We start from the raw sequence: 19104 nt of genomic DNA on the forward strand, positions 1-19104 counted from the left end.
CAGGCAGTGTTTCGTTCTGCTGTGCATGGGGTCGCTATGAGTCGGAAACGACTCGACGGCACTTAACAACAACAAATAACCAAAAAGCACCAAACCCACTGCCCATGAGTCAATTCTGATTCATAGCGACCCCCCGTGGGTTTCCAAGGCTGTAAATCTTTATGAAAGTAGATTGCCCCACCTTCCTTCTGTGGAGCAGCTGGTGGGTTTGAACCGCAGACCTGGTTAGCAGCCAGATGCCTTACCCACTACACCACCAGAGCTCCTTTAACTAAAAACAAACATGGTAATCTAAGAAGACCAGAAAGGAAACTAGATAATCAAGATTGTTAGGTCAACGTTATGTTACACATAACTTGCAGTCAACAGACTTGAGGTCTAAGTGCAAATCCCCAACAAGTGCATTTTTCTTATTTACTTCTGGCTTTGTGATTGGGTAGCGTCTACAAACATGTTTAAAAAGTTACTTTTTTGATAACAAAAACATTGCCTCTCCAACTCTGAAGGCTACTTAATGGGAATCAACAAAACTCAAAAACCCCAGTTGCCAAGAGTCAGAGTGGACTCTGCGCCCCTGTGTGTGTCCAAGTAGAACTGTGCTCCACAGGGTTGCCGGTGGCTGAGTTTTCTGAAGCAGGTCACCAGGCCTTTCTTCTCAGGTGCTTCTGGGTGGACTCAAACTTGCAAACTTTCAGTTAGCAGCCAAGTACACTTTTACCACCCAGGGACTCCAAGCATCAACAAAGTAATGGCTTATTCCACTGGCTACTCACTGGTACTACATAGGGTCGTGTAAAAGAGTCATGACTGTACTCATAACTTTTTTCTGTCAAAAATTAGAAGTGCATCATTGAAAGACCTGGTGAATTCATTCTTAGCAACCTCCAGACCTGCAGGTGCTGATCAAAGGCACTTCATATCCTGTGGTGGAAATGACAAGTCATTGCCATTTAGAGTAATCAGATTTTCCTGCTGTTACCTAATTGTAAGATGAGAAGGACCCTAATCAACTTCTGCTCCTCTTTCCAAACTCACTGTGGCTCCGGTGGCCACGATAGATGTGTAGCATGCTCCTCTTGCTTTCAGATGCTCTTAGAAGTCACGAGAACACAGTTGGGAAAAAATTACGTAAATAAGATTAATTTCTGACACTTAAGTATAAGATCTCAGAGTTGCGATTCCTTTAGTTCTATATGTTGTTGTTGTTGTTGTTATGTGCCTTCGAGTCAGACCTGACTCATAGCGACCCCTCCTTGGGTTTCCGAGGCAGTATCACTGTGGAAGTAGATTGCCCCATCTTCCTTCCGAGGAGTGGCTGGTGGGTTTGAACCGCCAGCCTTCTGGTTAGCAGTCAAGTGCCTTAGCCACTATGCTACCAGAACTCCCATATTAGTTCTATATAGTATGACTTATATAGAAGACATTAGTAAGTATTTGGATAATAATTCATGCCACCAGTCAGCGTGCAAGGAGACAGGATGGTTCCTTAAGGCAACAAAAGGCAGGTGGAAAGGGACTTTGTTTTCATTCACTTTGTATTGACTGAGAGCTGCCTTAGGTTGGGTTACCCAAACAAGGAGGCTGAGGCAAGGCTTTACATGAAACGGATTTCTTAGGAAGCGTTCCCAGGAAAAACTGGAAGGGGAGTGGGAAAATGGACCAAGTAGTGAAACAACATCAAGCAGATTCCCATGGAGGGAAGCTCTAGAGATGGCCTAGAACAGGGGTCAGCATACTTTTTCTGTAAAGGGCCTCATAGCAGATGTTTTAGACTTTGTGGGACAGATGGGCTCCATTGCAATTACTTCGTTCTGCCACGGTAGCATGAAGGTAGCCACCCACCCACTGCTGGAGTTGATTCTGACTCATAGTGACACTGGAGGACAGACAAGAACTGCCCCATAGGGTTCCCAAGGCTGTAAATCTTTATGGAAACAGACTACCACATCTTTCTCCCAGGGAGCAGCTGGTGGGTGCAAATCGTTGACCTTTTGCTTTGCAGCTGGAAGCTCTAACCACTGCGCCACGAGCACTCCCTGAAAGTAGCCACAGACACGACGTCAGTGAGTGAGTGTGACTATATTCCAATGAGACATCACTTATAAGAACAGGCAGCAGGTTGGATATGGCCTGTGGCTCCATGTAATTTTTCACGGCTGTTGAAATGATGCTTATAAAAATCCTCGATGACAGGGCAAACTGTTTGTGACATCTTAAATGAAATAAACAGGATAAAATTGATGTATAATATCAGCTTAACTACTGACAAGGCATAGAAAAAAGACTGGAAGGAAATAGGTGAGGACGTTTGCACTGGTTGTCTGAAAGGGAGAGGTTTGCTGATGACGATTTTTCTGTCTGTATTTCCTTCTGCTCCTTCCGCATTGTCGTCTTAAGAGAAAAACAAAAATGGCGGGGAGAGGGAGCCCTACATAATGCTTTAAAAAATGTGGAAGCAGCTTGTTAAGAATCACTTGTCATGAAAGAATTTCAGGGACCCCAAGCCTCTCTGACCAGCCTTCTGGGGACAGATTTCTGTGGCGAGGTCATCTTGCCACAAGTGCAGTGTGCCAGGAGTTTGTCAACTTTGGTCCTTGTCTTTCCTGGTCCTTATTATACAGAAGAAACGCAACATCAAAAATGCTAGCCAGCAAGATGCAGAAGAAATTAAAATGCTAATTTTTATTGTTGGTAATAAAAGTAGAATTTATTCACTTTCTTTCGGTCTGCTGCGTCATCTGTTTCTGTACATCGAGCCTGGCTTCTGAGAGGATGTTCAGCAAGTAAATGAAACCCAACATCAGACCCCCAAATGATTATCTGTTAAAATGACATTCCATGATTCACCAAGAGTAATGAGTATTCATATGAATAACAAGTCATGGGGACTCAAATGACAAGAAGAACAAGCAAAGCCTCAAGACACAACTTTTCACAGAAGTGCAAAACTTTCCTTCTTAAGGTTATGTACATTATCTTGCAAAAATAACCTGGCCTGGAGTAAACTGGTTCTGATCTTGCATTTTGAATAGGTTCTAAGTGGCAGGGAGAGAATTCTGGAAAGACCATGAAAACTGGGAGTTCGACCAGGAATTTTTAGTTGCTTAATCACTTGCTTTGCATAGATATCCATATTGTTGTTGTTGTTGTTGTTGTTGTTATGTGCCGTCGAGTCGGCCCCGACTCATAGAGACCCCTCCTTGGGTTTCCGAGGCAGTTATCACTACGAAAGCAGGATTGCCCAACCTTCCCCAATACGGATCTGTCCATTGCAAGCAAATAAACACGTGTAAACAGATTTGAACACATGTGAATGACAATTCGGTTACTGAAGCAATCTAAAAACAGCCTGATGCTATTTACCACATTAGGATGGAGAACCTTATCTTATGAACTGCACTTTGCCAACTGGCCTAGATGGCCCTAAGCCTTCAAGTCCAGGAGTTCAGTCCTGATGTCTAAGTAGTTGTTATAACTGCCCCTCTGTATGCTATTATTTATATGAATATGCATGTAGCATTTATAAATACATATGTAGAAATATCCTCAACCATATCTACAAATGTATACAGGTGTACCCCTATACAACCTCTCTCACCTATGTAGTATACATATTTACTGATGTATCTACTAATTATTCTGTTATTACTGTTGTTGCAGGATTGTTTATGTTATAGGATATACTGTCCAAACAACAACAACAACAACAAAAACTGCTATCGAGTCGATTCTGACCCACAGCGAATCCCAATTGGGTTTCTGAGGTGGTAAATCTTCAGTGAAATAGATTGCCCTGTCTTCCTTCCATGGCGTGGCTGATGGGTGGCCCTTTATTTTTGTGTACCTCTAACTGTGCTCCTTTATACTTTGGCCATGTTGTGCTGACTTCCCCATATTGTGTATTGCCTTTCTCTTCACCATAATTAGCACTTGTGTACGACCTAGTGGGAGCTCTGCTGGCGTAGTGCCTGAGGTACTATCTAGTTAGTGGTTCTCCCTTCCTGCCCCTCTCATACTTGGTAACCATCAAAGAATATTTCTTTCTCTGTATAAACTTATTCTTGACATTTTATAATAGTGGTCTTATATAATATTTGTCCTTTTGTGATAGACTTATTTCACTCAGCATAATATCTTCCAGATTTATCCACATTGTGAGATGTTTTGTGGATTCACTGTTTTCTTTATGGTTGTGTAGAAGTCCATTGTATGCATGTAACACAATCTGTTTATCCATTCATCCCTTGCTGGACATTTAGGTTGTTTCCATCTTTTTGCTACCTTAAATAATGCTGTGATGAACATGGGTTAGGCTTAGAACAAAATTCAAATTAAAAAATAAAATAAAACTTGGAGGGTGTCTATGTAGGAGATCCTGGATAGAGTGGGAAAACAATGGGGAACAAAACTCAAAATCATTTGGGAAAAAAAAGGGGGGGGACCAGGTTTGCTGGTCTGGATAGAGCCTGATGGAACCACTGAGACTATGGCCCCTAGCTGCCCTTCAGGTCTGGAATTGAACCCATACCTGTGGCTTCCAGCCAAACAAGACAGGTATATGAATATGTATACCTCAAGTAGATACACTCCTTGGAGAGAACAATCATGGGAGAAAGAAGGGCTGCTTATGCATAGGGAGACAGCTCAGGGGGCAGGAGCCCATGGAGGGAAGGACACAGGGAAGAGGTAACAATGGGGAGGAAGTGGGAGGGGAGCTGTTGCATTGTGGTAAATTGTAGTCAATGTCATGAGACAAAGTGTATGTGAGCTGCTATATGGAAAGTGAATTTGCTGTCTAAACTTTCACCCATATAACAATTAAAAAGGATGAATAAAATAAAATAAAAAAAGACTAGACTTACTGGTCTGAGATAGATTGGAGGAACTCCTGAGCCTACTGCCCTAAGATAACCTTCTAACTTGCAACTGAAAACACTCCCGGAGGTGCCTCTCAACCACATCATAGATGGGCCTATAAAATAAACAGTAGCACCTGTGAAGAATGTAGTCCTTAGAACAACCAACTATATGAGACCAAAAGGGCAAAATTTGCCCAAAATAAAAAAATGAGAAGTCAGGGAAACCAGATGAATGGAAATGGAGAAGCCAGGGACAAAATGAGGAGGGTGCTGATACATTGTGGGGACTGCCACCAATGATATGGAACAATTTGTGTTTGAACTATTGATTGGAAAACTAATTTGTTATGTAAACTTTCACCTAAGCATACAAAATGTTCAAAAAAAATAAAACATATGACTCGAAATAAATAAATAAATAAAACCACCCTGAAACACACTGAAGGAATGGAGATATCACGAGATGGTAGAGCAGGGAGACCCTTGGATGTGACGTTATTGGACCCTTCCTTATGTAGATTAGGTATCTGGGTTCAGATCAGGTATGAGTGTCAATGCAGTTATATTGCTAGGAGCTGGATCTGAAATCTCGGTTCTATAGCACCCTGTTGTCTCCTTAGCTTTCAAATTCAAATGTGTGTGTGTATATAGTTGTGTCAAAGAACTGGGACTAAAAGTAACAGTCAATATTAAAATGAGCTTTTAATATACATAGTTCTGTCCCAGATGGCATGATTTGTTGTCATGGTTAGTTCTATTCATGGTTTTATCCGAATCCTGGATAAACATTTTTTCCTGCCTAAAATGCTTAGTCCACAATACCAAGGAAGGAAAATTCTGGAAGATGAAGAGTTGGCTCCCATCCACTGCCATTAAGTCGATTCCAACTCATAGTGCCCCTCCATAGGGTTTCCAAGGTTGTAAATCTTTATGGAAGCAGATTGCCTCATTTTTCTCCAGGGGATGGCTGGTGGGTTCAAACTGTTGACCTTTTGATTAGCAGATGAATGCCTTTACCACTGTACCACCAGAACAGCTAAGAGTTGGGTCAGAGACCGGCAAATATGGGGGCCCTCAATTGATGAGCAGTCCCTGGGTGGTGCAAGCAGGTTGGAGGCTTGAGTCCACCCAAAGGTGCCTTGTAAGAAAGGCCTGGTTATCTTCCGAAAAACCAGCCCTTGGAAACTCGATGGAGCACAGTGCTACTATGACACACACGGGGCCACCAGGAGTCAGAGTTGACTCCACGGCAACTGGTTTGGGTTTTTTGGTTTGAAGAAATGTAGAAACACTCCAACTCTGAGAGAGGAAGAAACGGAAGCTTATGCAGAATCTCTGCCACTCCACAGGAAGGCCAGGTAGAGTACTGACAGGAAACGTTTTGGGGAAAAATTGGAAGGAATTTGCTGTAGCGTTGTTTTTAGTTCAATAGACAATGTGTGACATTCATGAGTAATGGCAAATCTATAGAAGAAATCACAGTGGTTGCCTGGGACTGAGGGTAGGAGTGAGGATTAGTCAGAAACAGACATGAGGGATCTTATTGGCTGATGGGAATGTTCTAAAGCTGTCGTGGTGTTGGCTGCTGACCTCAGGAAATTTTCTAAAGATCATGGGGCTGCATACTTTAAATGGGTGAATTTTAGGGTATGCAAATTACACCTCCATAAAGTTGCTTAAACAAACAATCAATGGAACTGAAGGCAATAGGATTTTAACCCTGCTTCACCCTCCTTACAAGGCTGCTGAAATCACATTCCCACAGCCGTATTTCCTCTAATACTCATCTTTATCAAATAAATAAATAAATAAATGCTGTCATTGTTGTTGTTAGGTGCTGTTAAGTCAATTCCGACTCATAGCGACCCCACGTATGACAGAGTAGAATTGAAACTTCAACAATGTAACAACAAAAAGACAAATAATCCAGTAAAAAACTGGGCAGAGGACATGAACCAAAGAAGACATTCAGGCAGCCAACAAACACATGAAGAAATGCTCGTGATGATTAGCCATTGTTGTTTGTTGTTGTTATTTGCCGTCGAGTCGGACCCAACTCATAGCAACCCCTCTTTGGGTTTCTGAGGCAGTATCTCTATGGAAGTAGATTGCCCAACCTTCCTTCCGAGGAGTGGCTGGTGGGTTTGAACCGCCAGCCTTCTGGTTAGAAGTCAAGTGCCTTAGGCACTAGGCTACCAGAGCTCCTTCATCGGCCATTAGAGAGATGCAAAGCAAAACAACAATGAGACACCATCTCACCCAAGTGCTAATAGTAAAGTACAAAAAAAAAAAAACCAGAAAACAACAAATGTTGGTGAGGCTGTGGAGAGACTGGAACCATCATATACTCCTGGTGAGAATGTAAAATGGTGCAACCACTTTGGAAAATGGTATACTGCTTCCTTAAAAAGCTAGAAATAGAAATAGCATATGATCCAGCAATCCCTCTACTAGGTCTATATCCTACAGAAATAAGAGCTGTGACATGAACAGGCATATGCAAATTCATGTTCATTGCAGCACTGCTCACAATTGCAAAAAGATGGAAATAACCTAAATACCCACCAAAGGAGGAATGGATCAACAAACTATGGTAAAGACACACAATGGAATACTATATGCAATGTTAAAGAAGAATGATGAATCTGCTAAACATCTCATAACATGGATGAACTTAGAGGACATTATGCTGGGCGAAATTAGTCAATCATAGAAGGACAGACATTATAGGAGAGCACTATTGTAAAAAGTCCAGAAAAGGGTTTCACAAAAAAAATATAAATTCTTTTGATGGTTACCAGGGGTGGGTGGGGAAGGGAGGATAGACCAGTAAGTAGAGGACAGACACATATTAGCATGGGTGTAAAAAAAAGAAGAAGAAGAGGAACTGCCCTGTAAGGTGTTCTTGGCTATAATCTTTATGGGAGCAGATTGCCAGGTCTTGTCTCCCTCAGAGCCACTAGGTAGGTCTGAACCGCCAATCTTTTGTTTAGCAGTCAAGTGGTGAATTGTTTATGCCACCAGGGCTCCCTAAATAGTTAATTAAATAAGAAATACATATCCAGTTCTCTACCAAATTATTTGGAGCTCTGGCGGTGTAGTGTCTAAGGCATTTGACTGCTAACCAGAAGGTTGGCGATTCAAACCCACCAGACACTCTGCAGAAGGAAGACTGGGCAATCTACTTCCATAAATATTTACTGCCCTGGAAGCCCTAAGGGGGTCTCTATGAGACCAAATTATTTAGATGGGGATGTTGTTGTTGTTGTTGTTATGTGCCGTCGAGTCGGCCCCAACTCATAGCGACCCCTCCTTGGGTTTCCAAGGCAGTATCACTACGGAAGTAGGATTGCCCAACCTTCCTTCCGAGGAGTGGCTGGTGGGTTTGAACTGCCAGCTGTCTGGTTAGCAGGCAAGTGTCTTAGCCACTATGCTACCAGAGCTCCCTAGATGGGGATAAGAAGACTAATTATGCGCCAACCACCTGCAATGAGGTATTCCTACTAGACCTGTGATGCTTATGCTGAAAACTATAAGCAAGTCTTGAGTTTTGTGTCATTTCCAGAGCATCACAGGCCTGAAGAGCTGATTGTTTTTGAAGATATTTGGGAAATGCACTGCTTCCTCTTTTCTCCGATCATTGGCTTTGCACACATGGACTATAAAGTGCGAATAATCGAGATTTCTAAAGGTATATTGTGAGCAATGCTATTTTTGTGTGCTGGTCTTCACTGTTGCGATTTTACTGGAATGGGCATTGAAAATGGTGGAAAGGGACTAGAACCTGAGATCACATAGTGACATTTTTAACTCACAGAACACTTACAGGATAAGGCTGAATGACAGTGAGGAGTATCGATTCTTTGCAGCTTCTGGAAGAGAAAAGAAAAACAAACATATTTATGAAATGCACGGAGCCTGGACTCCACCAGTGGCAGTTTCCTTTTGAAATGAAATGTGTGGATGCGTTGGTGAAATGTTTCTTGGGCTCCAGGGGCAGAGTAAATCAAAATGCTCAGAAGTGGGCTTTCAGATTGCAGTAGAACCAAAATCAAGTGTTTCCCAAATGTAACAACCCGAGTGGAAGCTTCCTATGTGGTTCACATTGGGTACCATTATCTGCCTGCCATCTAACAGCAGGATCCTACAATAAAACTCTGCCCAGGTGGATGGTGTTAGAAGCATCACTCAACTAGTCCCTACACTTGTTGTTGCTTAAACATTTCTCTGCGGTTTTCTGATCAGGGGAGAGATTTTTAAAATTCTATCATTTTGTTGAATGTGATTATCTTCTCAGGGTCAATATCATGAAAGAGAAATATCATTGTAGGTTTCTTATCCAAAAGCATCCCCTAGCAAACATCATCTTCCATGCTATGTGGCTTATTAAGTGCAAGCAGTACCAGTGTGTGGGACCCTGGGCCGATAAATATTTCAGACAGGCACCAGTTGGGAAATACTGTTCACAATTGGGAATGCTTTGTAGCTTAAAGCAGAACAACGGAATGCAATGGTTTATTTAATTTCCTCCAAATCAGCCAAGCCTTTGAAATAACTCAAAGCCTTGAGGGACAAATCATATTACAAGTTACAATCGTTTTTCTTCCTTCCTTCCTTTGTTCCTTTTTTTATCACAAGTAGGAGAAAGGTCAGTTGCCACTCTGTGAATAGCTGATTTTTTCTACGTTGGGTTATAATTAATTACCTGCTTTTGTGATTTATTGCCCAAATGTGCAAGGTGAAGGGGATCTGTAGACAAGGCTGAACTTGTGAAGAAGTCACTGGAAATTGCATTTCTAGCACCGCCTGCTTCGAGGCTTGGCCCACTTATGCCTGGCTGTGACGGGCCATGTTCTACTGACTAGTCACAGCAGCAGTGGGATTGTCAGGTAGAGGAATCAATGGAGCAGGAGAATGAGGACAAGAACTATAATTCAAGGAAGAATCAGAACTGTTAGGGTGAGGGGAACACACTGTTGACAATGGCCCATCTGGTCTTAGGAGTTTCTTCTTGCCAAGAGTTGCCAGAGAGCCCCAGTAACTGGAGTAGACAGCCATTATCCTCTTTAGATGTAGCAACAGAGCATCAGGGTAATCGAGTAACAAGTCAGTGCATATGCAGAAGGATCATACATTGTTGGTGGGTGTGTAGACACGTGTACTGGTTCCAGAAAGAGATCTGGCACCACTAGGTCAACTTCAGAGTCACAAACACTGTAATCTGGCAATTCCAACCTGGCTTTATAGCATGAAACAAAACTCCCACTAGCCTTTAAGAGAGCGTAGGTGAGAATGTTCCCTGCAGACGAATGCATAGGATGGAGGGTTGAAGGTAAGTTGGGTGTCCATCTCAAGGAGATGTATGGATCACACCGTGGTGGGGTCTCATCTGAAAACTCAATTGCGGAAGTATCCACCTAAACTCATTTCCATTGTTTTCGGCAGGATTCAAGTCTTTTGTAAGCTGTTGGACTGACGGCCCCTCTTCCTAGCTAGGAGTTGGCTGGAGGCTGCCCTCAATTCCTTGCCATGTGGTCCTCTCCAACATGACAACTTGCTTCATCAAAGCCACCAAGGAAGAGAGTCTGAGGGCAAGATAGAAGTTACCATCTTCTGTAACAAAGGAAGGGACATCCTTTGCCTTATTCTACTGGTTAGAAACATCACAGGTCTTACCCATACTAAAAGAGAGGGGGTTATACAAAGCTGTGAATACCAGGACGCAGGAATCATTGCAGAGCATCTTAGAGTCTGTCTGCCACTCTAACCGAGTTATGTCACCAAATAATCATCGGTATCTTAGCAGGAGTTTCCACCCATGATTTCACCTTACACAGATTTTTTTTTTCTCCTATCAAGAACTTCAGGAAGAAGCATTACTCAGCCTACATTGCTCATTTGAAAATGGGAGCCAATTTTCAAAATATGTCTATTGTATGCATGGCATTTAAAGTCTTTTTGTCCGTAGTAATGTCCCGTAAATTGCCTGGAACATAACCTAGATTGACTTTAGTTTTACCATTTAATGAAGAAATGAAGTTATCTGAATTGAAATAAAATATTCCAATATGTTATTTATCATCAGGAAGAGGGACATGCATTTCTTCTGTTTTTCACTCATCTGTTATTATTTAATTATAACCTGCCAGACAAGAATAATGAGCACCATAATGTTTTGGACACATTAAAATTCCTAACCCAGCTGTAAGAAGAAAAAATAAAAATCTAAGCCACTTTGAAATGGCCTCAAAAGAAAGAATAGAATTGGGAATAGAAAATGCCCCAATTATGTAATCAGATAACTTTATTTTCTTTTTATGAAGGCCTAAAACGGCTAGCAATTTTTAAAAATCCAGTTAGAAGTTTATTTAGAGATACATTACTTCATAATAAATTCCAAGTGATTTTTCTACTTGCAAAGAGTCATTTCAAATTGTAGAGCCAATATCTATTTAAACAGTTACTTGAGTTTGTTAAAAACATCGTTTTAATCCTTGAGTCACGGGGCTGATCTGCAGGGGAAAAACCAACCAAGCAACCAACCAAATAAACAACAGCTTTTGTCACATTTGCCTCCAATTAAATCCTCTCTTGGTTTCTCTAACCACCACCTCTCTGTTTGTCGAACTGCAGTTGCTTACTTGTTGCTATGATGCTGGAAGCCATGGCATTGGCATTTCAAACGCCAGCAGGGCCACCCATGGTGAACAGGTTTCAGCAGAGCTTTCACACTAAGACCGACAAGGAAGAAAGGCCTGGTCGTCTACTTCCAAAAATGAGCCAATGAAAACCCTACAGATTACCAGAGGATACTGTCCGATACAGTGCTGGAGATGAGGCCTGCAGATTGGAAACACTCAGAATCCACCATGGCCACAACAATGGATTCAAGCATGTCAGTGATCAGGAAGGTCGCACAGGACCAGGCAACATCTTGGAATACTGTACACAGACTCCCCGTAAATCAGAGCCAACTCGATGGCAATTAACAACAACAACTCCTCTAACAAAGATCTTTCCTTATCTTTTCATGGTGGAGGGTTCCTTAAAACACGTTTGGGACACTGAACAGCAGTGGTTGCAGGTCGTGCTCTAGAGTCACATTCTGTTTTATAATTTCATTGGATGAAATCTGCTGTAGCAAGCGTAGCTGTGCGAGGAAGCAGCCCAGCTTCTAATGAGTTAGGGTTTTGCCATTAGTATTAAAATCTCTTCCAACAGTGACACTAAAACTAGTGTTTTCTATTTCTTATGCACTGCTGTCGAGTCGGATCCGACTCATAGCGACCCCTCCTTGGGTTTCCGAGGCAGTGTCACTACGGAAGTAGATTGCCCAACCTTCTGTCTGAGGAGTGGCTAGTGGGTTTGAACCTCCAGCCTTCTGGTGAGCAGTCAAGTCCTTTAGGCACTGCGCCACCAGAGCTCCTCTGTATTTCTTAGGGCAGCCTAATTTGGAACCTTTCTTTAACTGCCTTTCTAATGTTATAATTACACTACTTTAATATTGCAATATCTAATCATAGTAGCGTGTTTGATACTGTATTTCCTTTCTAGGCCAACTAAATAGATCCTGTGATCAGCTCAGAGGTTGATGGCAAGTCAACAGAGTAGTGAAGGACGTTGTGACTTCCTCAGAGATTGGGAAGGCAAAACACAGCCCAACCCTAATAATTAAAATGTATGGGAAGATATCTGATGACCAAACTCAGGAGTATTGCTTTACAAAATGCAAGTCCAAACAACCTAACTGTAAGATTTTAAATGTCAAAAGAGGCAATAGTAGTAGATCTATGAAAGGAAAATAAAGAGGCAATTTAGAGCTATATAGGAAAGGATTTTTTAAACTGCAAAATGACATTCTAACATAACTCAAAAGATTGATGTGCAATCTTTCTATTTGGAAAGAAAGGTGGTAAGGCACAGTGAAAGGGCGTTTGAACTCTCACTTCTAAGGTAAATACATGGACACATAAGAGTCTTTCTTCTTCTTGCGCTGAAGTGTTCTTCAAAGAGATTAGAAAAATATTCTTTTCTGCAAGCTAGGCCAGCTCAGCCCTGTCTCTGCCGGACAGCACTGTTGACGGAAATAAGAACCAATTATCAAGCATTTGTCCAATGACACTTGGCTCAAAAGGGCCTTCCCTCAATCCAGGGGCATTTGGTGAGGAAGTCACTGGGGTGCCTTCTATTTTCTCTTCCTATATGAACCTGGAATGTGAAAATAACACTAAGGTTTTTCTAATCTGTTCAACAGCCATAATGTAACATCAGTCTAGCCAATTGCTAGCAAATCTGGAGGAAACAGCATTAGCCTTCATTTTCAGAAAAGTTGCCCAGGACTCCACTTGGAATGGGGATTTAATGCTTCATCTAGTTGACCTTCCTTATACTATGAACAGAGATTTTAATTATCCACTGTATCAATTTCTAACAGGTATTGAAACCATTAGCTGGGGAGAATGGAAATGGCCAGCAAGTTACCAAGTGTTCAGCAAAGATTATGGCTAACTGTGATCTGTCAGGGACTAGATGAAGCATTGCCACTCTGCCTCTGCGGCTGACCCTTGCCCTTACTCTGATACCTGCAAGAGAAGAGAAGTAGAATGACTCCTGCTTTCTCAGTTATGTTCAAGGGATACTACAGAAGAAAATAAAGAACTCTGGTGGCACAGCGCCTAAGACATTTGACAGTTAACCAGAAGGTCTGTGGTTCCAACCCACCAGCTGCTGCACAGAAGGGTCGCTATGAGTCGGAGACAACTCGACAGCACCTAACAACAACATCTTGGAAATGACATCCTGTCCTTTCAGCCATATTCTGTTCTTCAAAAGTAGGTCAGTAAGTACAGCCTACATCAAGGGAGGGGATTACATGGGGTCTGAACACCACGAGGTGGGGGTCACTAGAAGCCATCTTTGAGACTGGTTGCCACCCATGTGTTTGGTTTCTAAAATGTAACCATGATGTGCACTTAGGACTTGTGTAGTTTTTGCCATATGTATAACTGAATTAATTATTTAATTTATAAATTAATGGTTAATTTATAGTTTAATTGAAAGTTTGGTTTAATTAATTAACTAATCGCCAAGATCTCTGGATCTTACAAAAGAGAACTCTAGCCTTCAGAAAGACTTTGCCAAATTGGAGATTTTTAAATACAATGAGCTGGCCTCCAGAAATGGAATCCTTTTGACCAATCCACCCACAGCAGCTGGGTAAACTAGAACTTCACTAGTCTTTCTCCCTCGGCCTTGTGTATTCTCTCCAGCACAGATCTGCTCCTCGGACCTTCCTCACTAGATCTCCCCCTCACTCTCACTCCACTGCAGACCCACTGGACTCCTTGCTCTTTCTTCAACTCCCCTGGTGTGCTGCCCCCTGAAGAACTTTGCACTGGAAATCCCAAGTGCCTAGGCTTCCTTTGCACTGGAAATCCACTTCCCCCAGATAGCTACATCGCTAACTGCTATGTAAGGTGCTCTGGTGGTGCAGTGCTTAAAGTATTGGGCTGCTAACTAAAAGGCTGGTGCTTTGAACCCACCAGCCACTCCACAGAAGAAAGAGGAGGAAGTCTATTTCTTTAAAAGATTTACAGCCTTAGAAACTCTATAGGGCAGTTCTACTCTGTCCTGTAGGATGACTATGAATTGGAATCCACTTGATGGCAGTGAGATTAACGACTATTTGTGTTGTTGTGTGCCATCGAGCGAATTCCAACTCATAATGACCCCTTGTGACAGAGTAGAACTGCCCCATGGGTTTTCTAAGCTGTAATCTTTATAAGAGTGGATTTCTGGGACTTTCTCCAGTGCAGCCACTGGATGGGTTTGAAACACCAACCTTTTGGTTTGCAGCTGTGGTAGTTAAGGTTGTGTACCAATTTGGCTGGGCCTGCTTTTGAGTGGCTGGGCAGCTGAATGTAGTTATTCCCCATGGTAATCAGGCCCATGGTGGAATCTGCCACTAGCAGCTGAGTAGTTGCTTTAGGGATATTGTCTGCTTTCAATATATAAGAAGTTTTGGGAATGGTCTTGAGCTTTTGGCACATCTGAATCCTGCATTTGGCCAAGCCTTCATCCCAATGGCCTGCCATGTTGTCTGCCGATCTTGGGACTGTTAATGGACTTGAATTAGTGTCCTACTATGTTGCTTGATAGTCTTTGGCCTATGCCATTTTACTTGCCAACCTTGGGTTTGTCAACCTCAGCAGCCAGTAGCTGTCTGAGTTCAGAGAAGTCTCCAGCTTCTATGGGCTAGGAACAAGAGGTAGAGCTAAAGCCCAAGCTTGAGGGGATTTCACCCAGCCCTTACAGCTGACACTTTGAACTTGGACTTCTAGACTCCTAAACTGTAAAAGAATAAACTCCTGTTTACTCAAGCTCTCCATTTGTGGTACTTTCTGTTAGAGCAGCACAATGTAACCAAAACAGCAGTCAAGTGCCACCTGCTGTGCCACCAGGGCTCCTCCAGCTCCTACAAATTTTTGCTCAGGTGTCCTTTTAATGAGACTTACCTCATTCAACCTATTTAAAATCGCAGCCCACTCTTAACCTCCCCAACATTTGCAAATACCCTCTTTTTTTCTCTGCATCATTTTCAGCATGCTATATTATGTATCCAAAAACCAAACCAAACTCACTATCATTAATTTGATTCTGACCCATAGTGACCCCTATTAGGGTTTCCAAGACTGTAAATCTTTATGGAAGCTGACTGATTCGTCTTTCTTCCACTGAATGGCTGGTGGGTTCAAACTACCAACGTTTTGGTTAGCAGCTAGATGCTTTAACCACTGCACCACCAGAGCTCCTCATTATAGTGTATTCTTTATTTTTTCCTTGAATGTCTTCCCTTACTAGAATGTGAACTCTACCAAGTTAGGGATTTCATTATTTCATTCACTGACATACTCCAGAGCCTCTTAACCTTGACTCTATTCACATTTTGGGCTGGATGATTTTTTTTTTGTGGCGGGGGCTGTCCCGTGTATTGTAGGGTGTTAAGCAGCATCAGTGGCCTCTCCTCATTTGATGCTAGTAGCATACCCCTTGTAACAATCAAAAATGTGTCCAGACAGTGCCAAATTTTCCACAGAGGGGCAAAATACCCCCAGTTGAGAACCAATGATGTAGTCCAAATGCCTGGCAGCTGGCATAGTAAGTACTTATTTAACAAATGAATGAGGTCACAGCTGTTTAGTATCATGGTGGCGTAGTGGATAAGGCACTTGACTGCTAACCAGTAGGTCAACGGTTCAAACCCAACAGCCACTCTGCAGAAGGAAGCCAGGGCAATCTACCTCCATAAAGACTTACAGCCTCAGAAACCCCAATAGGGGTCGCTATGAGTCAGAAACAATTCGATGGCAGTGAGCTTGGGTTTTTTGTTTTGTTTTGTTTTGTTTTATATGTGTAAATAATTTAGTTTTCACCATAAGAGATCCTGCTGCCTTTTGCAATTCTTAGCTATGAATACCAGTTTCATCCATTAGAGAAAGATAGGCCAAAGCAGCATTCATCAGGCCAAAAATGAGTGAAATGGAGAAAAAACTTAGGTAAAACCTAAAGAGAAGCAAAGATCATATGCACAGACACTGTCTCAGAAGTGGTTCCAAATTCAGATTGCCTAACTGGAAAAATTTTGCAAAAAGGTACTTAAAAAACACACTAAAATAAAACAAAACAGCTGGGACTTTGAACTTGGGCTTCAAGTTCCACCTTGTTCGCACTCACTCTCTAGCTCTTCTCGTTTGTTTGCTTTGATGAAGCCAGCTGTCATTTTATGAGCTGTCCTTTGAAGAGGTCCACATGGCAAGGCAAAGAAGAAAGCCCCTGGCCAACAGCCATTAAGGAACTGAGACCCTCAGTGCAATAGCCCAGGAGGAACTGAATCCAGCCAACAACCATGTGAGTGAGGTTGGAAGCAGATTCTCCCCCAGTCAGCCATCAGATGGGACTCTGGCCCCAGCTAATACCTTGACTGCAGCCTTGTCAGAGTCCTTGAACCAGAGGTACCCCATTAAGCTGCACCCAAACCACTGACGCAAAGAAAATGTGAGATAATGAATGTGTGTTGCTACAAGCTTTCAAGTTCCAGGGAAATTTGTTAAGTGGCAAGAAATAGAATCCAGATAAAGAAGCAGAACATTACCAGCATCTCAGAAGCCTCCTGGACCCACTTTCACATCTACCCTCTCAAAGGTAACCACTATCCTGCCTTCTAACACCCCAGAATAGTGTAGTCTCATTTTAAACATTCCATAAATAGAATCACATGGTGTGAACTCTTCTTTTCCCTTCCTCTTTGGCTTGGTATTGTTTGTGAGAACCATCCATATTGGCACGCAGAGTTGTAGCTCTTTTGTTGTCATTACTGGATACTATGCTATTGTATGACTAGACCACAATTTATTTATCTATTCTACTGTTGATGGGCATTGGGTAGTTTATAGCTTGGGACTACTAATAAATAGTGCTGCTATTAATATTCTTGTGCATGTCTTCTGGTGAATACATGTGTACATTTCTGTTTGGTATATATCTAGGCATGGAACTGCTAGGTCAGAAGAAATGCAAAGATCCAGATTTGTTTGGCTCTATTATTCATTCTCAGACCTGTGACACGTGCATCTCTTTAACTGCAGGAACTCTAACAGCCTTCCTGCCCCTTATGCTTTTATTCTTCTTGGTGTCAGACTCAAAAGGAACTCTGGCAGCACAGTGCCGAAGGCATCTGACTGCTAACCAGAAGGTTGGTGGTTCAAACAGCTGCTCTGTGGAAGGAAGGTGGGGCAATCTACTTCCTTAAATATTTACCACCTTGGAAACCCAGTGGAGATCACTGTAAGTCAGAATCAACTAGACGGGATTGGGTTTGGTTTTTTGGTGTCAGACTGAGCTCCCTGTATTCTGCCAGCTACTGGAATAAGTTGCAGTCCATCCATCAATGCACGCTGTCATCTAAACACATATTCTTGAGTACATGCAGTGGTAAGTGCTATTACGACTGAAAGACCTCCTGTTGAATAAGCAATCAATCCAAGGCTCAAAAAGGAAGGCCTGCAGAAGAACACCTTAAAGTTACTTTTTTATTATTAGTTGCTGTTGCGTCAGCTTCAACTCATGGCAGCTTTGTGTATAACAGAAGAAACTGTTGCCTGATCTCCTGCCATCTTCATGATCATTGGTATTTCTGAGTCCATTGTCACAGTTATTGTGTCAATCCATCTCATTGATGGATTACTTTAGATGGTTACTTCAGAGGTAGTTAAAGTTCTGTCAGCTGGGTGTGGGATGCTGAGGAGATGTGAGCACGGCACATGCAACTCACCAAAACTAAGCAGCACAAATGGTACCCAAACTACTGGGAGCTCCAAAGTCTCTGTAGGCAGATGGGAATAGTCCATACTCTTCATGAGGAGTTGGGAGAGGAGAGGGGTAATTGACACCATCACATTCAGTTCTGGCTGCTGCTTCAACATGCTTCCTTGTGAAAGCTTTCTTTCCTTCCTCCTTTGGCCTGTCCATATCTCCAAGAATGAATTATTTGATAAATTCAAAATCAAAATTTCAAACAGCATTCCACGTGGCTCAGAACATCCAAAGAGGACCCATGACTATTTAAGTTTAAATTCATAAAATAAAATAAAAATACAGTTTCTCAGTTGCAGTAGCCACATTTTAAGTGATCATTAACCATGTGTAGTTAGAAGCTACCATATACCATCATTCCAGAATGATCTGTCAGACAATGCTTCTTTAGATGTTCATCTAGAGGTATTCTCTCAAGAAACAGCAAGACAATCCTCCTCCAAAGTGTGAGCACAATCCTTATCTTATTCTAAGGAGGGACAGTCTGGCCAGCTGGATCAGACTATTGGTGTGCACACAGAGATAACAGTGGTGTCCAGGGAAGAGAGACTACATTGCAGGGGCACAGCAGCTCGACCTCTTGGGAAGAAGATTTTCACAGTTTCTCCCTAAAATTAGGAAATGCTGTATTTTTCTAACATAATTTGATTCTTAAAGAACTATTGTGGAGTTCCGGCAAGATGGCGGACTAGGCAGAAGGATTGCATAGAGCCTCTTCAACAAAGAAAAGGGAAACCAATAAACACAGACACAGAAGATAATCGTGGAACCCTGAGCCCTGAAGGGAAGGATACAGAATTGGACTAAACCCCAATTAGCAGAAGAATTTGCGTGAAAATACCAAAAAAAGGAGACATATGGAGCTGTGGTCTGA

At 42.2% G+C, this 19104-nt stretch overlaps 1 protein-coding gene across 1 annotated transcript in view; it reads right to left on the reverse strand.

The window, feature by feature from the left end:
- FRMPD4 (FERM and PDZ domain containing 4) overlaps positions 1-19104 on the reverse strand; it is a 293765-nt gene that overhangs the window by 49690 nt on the left and 224971 nt on the right. Inside the window, exon 5 of the mRNA XM_042782402.1 lies at positions 8686-8731. Coding sequence (XP_042638336.1) covers positions 8686-8731 — 46 coding nt within the window. The remainder of the gene's footprint in view (positions 1-8685; positions 8732-19104) is intronic.

This window comes from Orycteropus afer, unplaced genomic scaffold (genome assembly GCF_000298275.1).
Source record: "Orycteropus afer afer isolate SDZICR_OR568_19922 unplaced genomic scaffold, OryAfe1.0 scaffold00304, whole genome shotgun sequence".
NCBI lineage: Eukaryota > Metazoa > Chordata > Mammalia > Tubulidentata > Orycteropodidae > Orycteropus > Orycteropus afer.